The 6,708-nt window shown below is 51.2% G+C and overlaps 1 protein-coding gene across 1 annotated transcript; it reads left to right on the top strand.

Moving 5' to 3' along the window:
• Window positions 1–950: 950 nt before the first annotated feature.
• PpBr36_08003 (uncharacterized protein) lies at window positions 951–3,906 on the top strand (the record flags this gene model as incomplete). Its single annotated transcript, XM_029895136.1, has 6 exons — window positions 951–1,039; window positions 2,144–3,071; window positions 3,205–3,357; window positions 3,547–3,630; window positions 3,742–3,775; window positions 3,875–3,906. The coding sequence occupies 6 exons, from the start codon at window positions 951–953 to the stop codon at window positions 3,904–3,906; spliced, it is 1,320 nt and encodes a 439-aa protein (XP_029746784.1).
• Window positions 3,907–6,708: the final 2,802 nt, after the last annotated feature.

The following is a 6,708-nucleotide window of genomic DNA, read 5'->3' as shown; positions in this document are numbered from 1 at the left end:
TGTCTTTCTGCCTATTTCAATCATAAGATTTGCAATTTTGCACCCACATCACTTCCGATCCCGAGTTGCTTGGCGCACATAACGTCAATCGATTTACTTTTCTGTCTTTGGCATAATTAGCAATTGCTCCCTATTCGTAAAGCCATCCTTATTTATCCGCAATAACGGTGCATACCTTGTTGGCTAGTTGAGAACGCTTTCAACTTGACACAAAGGACAAACCATCACCTATCTAATTCGTCTCTTTTCTATCCTTGCCTTTGCCCTTCTTCAACAAGATCGCCTTCAAAATTGGCTGGTGGTTGACTTTCGCCGTCTTGTCGCCCCTTACCTGTGTCTGCCTTGCACCACCGCCAACCTCCCCCGCCCCACAACCCCGCAAACATGGAAGTTGCAGTGACCCAACGCGCCCGCGCGACGTGACAATGGGCGGGCGGATAGAGAAGGAGAAGGAAGGCCGCGAATTGGGCCGGGCAAGCAAACAACAAAACGAGCGATCAATTGAAAGAATTTTCCCCCCTCCCTGTTAGCCGTCACTTTCTTCTGCGGGCTTTTGCACTCCCTTGTATTGTTTTTTTTTTTTTTTCCCTTAGGATCGGTTATTCTAATCTTCCGCCTTTTTGTTGCTCAATTTTGGGGTTGATGACAGCTACCTTATGCGCACACACGAGCTAGTTTTTGTAGCCAATTTGCCAATGTCAAAACCCTGAGGACGCGTCATTTATTAGCTGACAAGTTTTCTTATCGCGGATCCAAAAGGTACACCAACGTCGCTTCCGACAAGGCCGCCCCAGCCCGCACCAAACCAGGTTGGATTGGACGCTACTTCAGCCCAGCCTTTCTCAAGTACCGTCTGTACCTCACACATCTACCTCTTTTTTCCCATTCCTTCTGCCAACCAGACAGGCATCCAGCTTCATTCAGCTCTTGGAGCAACCGAACAAGAAACAATGCAGCAATGGGAGGTTGGGCCGGTGCCAGAGTACATTTACTCGGGCAATTCTGCCGGTCACACCAATCAGAACTTGAATGACGTGCAGTAAGTTACCTACGTTTTCCTTCAAACGTCAGCCAATCTTGCACGTAGTCGTTTGTACCTCGCCAAAAGAACTTGCATGGGCGGTCCGGTACCTCCGCATGTCCTCCCTTCCTTGTACCTGCCAAAAGCTGCACGCGCTCTACAGTACCTATTTTACCATACAACCCCCAGCCGCCCGCGCGACCCCAGACCAAAGGCGTCCGTCCCCCCTCCCCCAAATGCAGCCAGCAGCACCGTGCCCGCGCCCTATCACAATTGACAGTCATTACTTGTGCTATCTATCTCCTGCCGCCCGCTGCCCACCGTGCGCCCACACCCTTCTCACCCTAAGTCCCAATTCCCTCTTCTATTTGTACCCATGTACTCTCTTGTTCCAGTCCCATCCACCAAATCCCGAGCTTGCATCCCTTCCAATTCTACCCTCCCCGGAGCCTGTTGTGGGTTCGGTTCGTTCACAAGTCTCCCCGTTCCGCGCGCGCCGCCTTCGAGCTTTGACGTACCCATATCCGAGACCCGACCGTCAGACCGTCAGACCGATCGACCGAGCGAGCAGGCGACAGATAATTAAGCCAGGAAGCAAGCCAACAAATCTGCCTGCCCTACTTGTTCGAGCCGTCGCACCCCTCATATACGTGATAGGTCACACCACTTTCCCGGCCAAGCAGGGTGATTGCGGTCAGTGGCAGGACATCACGTCCTGCCCACCCGTAGCTCGGGTCCATCGCCTTGTAGTGGTTTCGCGCGGTTGGCCAACGGTCGAGTCTACCTTTCAACCCCCCTCCGATACGGTTCATCGCCGCACACCGGATACGCAGTCTTCTTTGTCACCTGCTTGCCCGCCGCTGGTTGCCTCGTGTTTCGCTATTGCTTTGTCTTGCCCCGATTGCCGCGCCGTGCCTAGCCAGAAGTCGCAGCTACTTGGTCGCGTCGCATTGTGCCCAACACCTGGCCGCCTGGATTTCATCCCTACCCACGTCCCTCTATCAGCCTGAGGCGTTGCCAGGGCCCTTCGTAACCGCTGGAATACGTACCTTTACTTGTCCCGCCTTTGCGCGCGCGCACCACTCAAGCTGTTGTCCCGATGCCCAAGCCCAAGATGAGTAGGGCAGCCGAAGTTGTGCAGCCGCCACCGCAGCAGCAGCAGCAGTCGCAGCCATGGGGAGCTCCCCAACACCCGTCGCATATTCCAAATATACCCGGCACCATTCAACCAATGCAGGCCCACAACCAATCACCATTTGCTAACAACCCTTGGTATAGCCCTCAAGGCCACCCGGGCTACCCCCAGGCAGACATGTCCCGTCGCAGTGATCAGCAGATGGACTACCGCTATACCACAGCCCCACCACAGCAGACCCAGCAGCAGCAGCCGCCCCAGCAGCACCACCCAGGCGCGGCACAGCCACCTATGAATGTTGCCCAACAGCAACAGCACCAGCAGCAACAACAACAACATCAGGCACAGCATGCGCAGCATGGACAGCATCCCTCTATGATCCAGGGCCAACACCCACACCAGCAACAACACGCACAGTCTCAGCCCCACCAGTCGCCGCAGCAGCATATCCAGCAGCATGGTAATGCCGTCCAACAGTCACCCCAGGCTGTTCAACAGCAACAGCAGCCACAGGCGCAGCCCCAGCAGCAACAGCCCCCGACGCCCCAGCAACAACAGCAACAGGTGACTCCGACACCCGCTCCAGCTCCGGCTCCGACTCCCCGTCAGCGGAAGCGACCTGCGCCCTCATCGAAGGCCGCCGCCGCCGCCGCACCCGCTGCCGGTGCTGCTATGTCCAATACGCCGGTTGCAGGGGCACCGCCGCAGTCACCCGCAGTTTCCACTTCGGCGACCTCGGCCCCACCCGCGCCGGCTGCAACAGCCATCAAGCCACCACCCGCCGACGAGGCGAATGCTGCTCCGCAGCCTCCGCCCGCCAAGAAAAGTCGAACCAACACACCTTGGACGGCGGCCGAAGAGCACATGCTGAAGCAGATGAGAGATCAGGGACTTAGTTGGGCAGAGATTGCAAAGGTTCGTCCTGCTGAGTGTGGTGCGGGGGAATTGACAACATGCAATGGGGAAGATGTGATGAGCACAACAAATAATTTTGGGGCTTTATCAACTTGAAAGACTAGAAACTTGCTGACATGATTCGAATCTGTAGTCCTTTCCGCAGCGCACCGAAGGGAGTGTGAAGAAGCATTGGTACAAGGTTTGTAGTGGCTCCTGTCAACTCGATCGCATCTTTGCGCTTGCTTTCGGTACTGACTCGCTTGACTTTCAGGATATGCACTACGCAGAATTCGCAGAGAACGAGGTACGTACTGAACATAGCATCCTGGTATCCCCGCATGTTTTCTATTGCACTTGCCAAGTCTCCATCGCATCTTTGAAGTCTGGTTCCCATCCTGCGGTTCGGTACTATCAATTGGATGGATTATGCAATGACACCGTCTAGAACCAATGGAATAACTTAAAACTTACTCGTTGGCATATGTTACCACAGAGTCAAGATCTGCTCAACGCGATCAAAGAATACGAGTCGAATAAGTGGAAGACGATTGGCCAGAAAGTTGGCAAGCCTGCCAAGGTGAGTAGATCCAACACCCGCCGGTTTTTTTACTCATCATTTAGCCACCTCAATCGCGGCTAGACAGTAAAATTGGACAGTGGCTTACTTGCTACATTACCATTCCTCCAGGCTTGTGAACAGTACGCCAAGGAACACTTTCCCGGTACGTGGAGTTGGCCAAGAGATGAAAGTTCTGCATTGACCCAACTATCCTCACTCTCCTGAGGGATTCTGAAATTGAGCCAAGCTGACCTGTAACCAGAACTGTTCCCCAACTCGGGCAAGTCGAGATAAGCTTGTTACCTGTAGTTCTCGACTCTTGTCAGCCAGTTGTTCCCATTCTTCGGATCTGGGGTCAATCAGCCATGGCAAAGAGTCTCATTCCGTACGGCAGGTATATCATTACGAGCGACTCGGAGTTTGGCGTCGCCTGGATGAGATGTTTGCCATTACAGTCGACACTGTCGTTCTAATACTAGCGATACCCGGCACTATCGCCATGCTTTTTTTCTGTTTCACTTTTTATCTATTTTTATTACACTGCGCTCCTAGATATAAGCTTGGTCATGATATCCCACGATATGAGCTTGCTACCGCATTCGAATTTTGCCTTGGTCTGGATCCATGGTCCTGGGCAAAATTTTGAATCTTTCTGGGTCGGTCTTCTTGAAATTTGCTTTTCGATTAGTCTTTCGGATTAGTCTTGTCCCCCATGGTCTTTGCATACCAGCTACCCAAGAGTTGGTTATTTCACTTCTATGATAACGGCCTCACGCACCTTGTTATTAAGCTACAAAGCGTTGGTTCAGAGTTTTTTTCAGGGTCCATCATGGTTTCCTTTTACTTTTTTATTTTTTATTATTTTTTTTATTATTTCACAGTCGATCACGGACGTCGAGAACTGATTGATGGCGCACGCAAGTGGCCCGATGACTATTTTGTATCCTTGGAAGGTTGACGGGAGTTGGGTTTGTTGGTTGGGAGTTAACGGACAGAAGACCGACAAACAAGGAGAGATGGTGTCTTCGATCTTGAGGTTGTATTTGTGGACGGCCAAAGGGGTTAGGGGCTCGGTCCACGGAGACGACAATTGGTTTTATGTGATATACAAAATCTCCTTGCAAGATGCGTCGTTTTTTTGTGTGATGACAGCTGACCATACCATAAATGGTGTTGACAGCTGGGTTGGAGGAACAGGAAAGGAGAAAAAAACAAGGAAGGTCTTTTACACTGCGGCAAGGCTCACGTATCAAGATATTGCCAATAATAATGGAAAGGGAGCATCGATGGAGTAGCCAGGTAGACTCTTTACGATACGATAATTATGATTGAGCCTCATTATACGAACGAAGTCGAATGAAGCTGGGCGTAGAAGGTGAAAGATAATAGTTTCCTGTTGTGTCTATTATCGAGTAAGCACGGTAAACCTGAGGCTTTTTTTTTTCTTTTTCTTTTTTTCCGTCTCTCTCCCTGCTTGCTTCCCTCTGGAGGATACGAGGAGTTTCTGACTAACGATCATAAACACCTGGTGAGAAGCAAGCTCGTATTCATCGCCCCACCAAGTTCCACTCCATCCTCGGCCGCAACAATACAGTGCGAACTTCTCAGTATTTTGTGTGGCAGCTGTCAGCAATGTACAGGTAATTGGTTAGTACCTGATGAAAAGACTTGGCCGGCTATGTTCGGGGTAACTAGTGGTATTACTCTTATAGCGATATGCATCTAGCGCAACGCTAGAAATTTCGTGTGGAGGCGGGTAGGTACCTACCTTGCCCTTGTCGGAAACTGACACGCGCACAGCATTTCGCCTACCTATCAACCCCAGGTATCTGCCAAGGTGTGCACAGGCCAAAAGTTCAGAGGCAAAATTCCCGTCCAAGCTTTTGAGTTACCGAAGCAGGGAACATTAGGTTCGGTCGGAGAGTAAGACGATCGACGAGCTCCTAGGAGCTTTAACTCAAATCTCGGCTCAGCTTTATCTGACGTCTATGAATCGAATTGAAAACTTTCAACTTTAATTCTGTATAAATCAAGAGACGATGTCACGCCAGAGGATGTTGACGGTTCTGGGAATCCAATTTGATTCCAGTACCCGCATCAAAGACTCGGCCGAACGTGGGCCAGCTAAAGGAACAAGGCCAATGTCACAAGCATGGTGGCGGCCCCTCGTGGTCGGAAAAGGGGCGCCCCATTTAGCCAGGTACGGTACGGTAAGTAAATTAGTACCGTACCGTACTCGAAGCCAGGCAGACAGCAGCAATCAGTCAAATCAGTCTGCAGTAATTACCTAAACAAGCATTGCGATTGTGGATCTCCGTGGACCACGACCCTCCATAAGTCACATTGGGGGGGAGTGGGTGGAATTGAGGGATGGTCTAGGTCAAAGGGCCCCCGTCCGGTTCCCGAGAAATCAGAGGATTCCTCTCGAATCTTTCCCATTTCCCTTCGCATCCATCGTTCGGAAGGGCCAACTTTGTCGGGAGTCACGCCACAAAGCAAAGTCACACTCATCACGCACGCCTTTGATGGCTTGTTGCAATTTTCGCGGATCAACTTAATACGGTAATTGATGAGCCGCTTGAACCATTTTGGTCCATCAACGGTCGCGGCTTTGCTTTCTCGCTAGTTGGTTCTTAAAGACTTGGCCATACTCCCGGCCGCCACTCGCTCATGAATCACACAAACCCCATTGCCCACGCTCGTTATCAAAATTACAATCACCGAAAGGATTCTTTTTGAGGATCTGCCTAATCGAACCCATTTATATACACTCACTCGCTTTCCCGGAGATACAAGTAATTAAGCGGGTCTCGTCGAATCGACAGTGGTGCAGGACCGTTTCCTGCACGAGACCACCCCAAGACGACAAACCGACAGCAAGACAAAACATAATAGAGAAGGTTGGGTGGCTTGCGATACTGTTCCAGCGGATTTGTACCGCCTCCTTCTTGTCTCGGCATTCCAAAAGGCGAATCGTTTGCCTGCTCCTGTCTCAGAGCCAACAAAAACATACTCGGGCATAATTCTTTTTATCCAGCACCCGAGATTCACAAGTTTCAACTTTTCACTTTTTAGCCAGGGGTCGAGCCCAACCAT

Source organism: Pyricularia pennisetigena, chromosome 5 (assembly GCF_004337985.1).
Source record: "Pyricularia pennisetigena strain Br36 chromosome 5, whole genome shotgun sequence".
NCBI lineage: Eukaryota > Fungi > Ascomycota > Sordariomycetes > Magnaporthales > Pyriculariaceae > Pyricularia > Pyricularia pennisetigena.
Note: the sequence above shows the minus strand (reverse complement) of the source record. Positions and strands in the feature narration are given on the sequence as shown.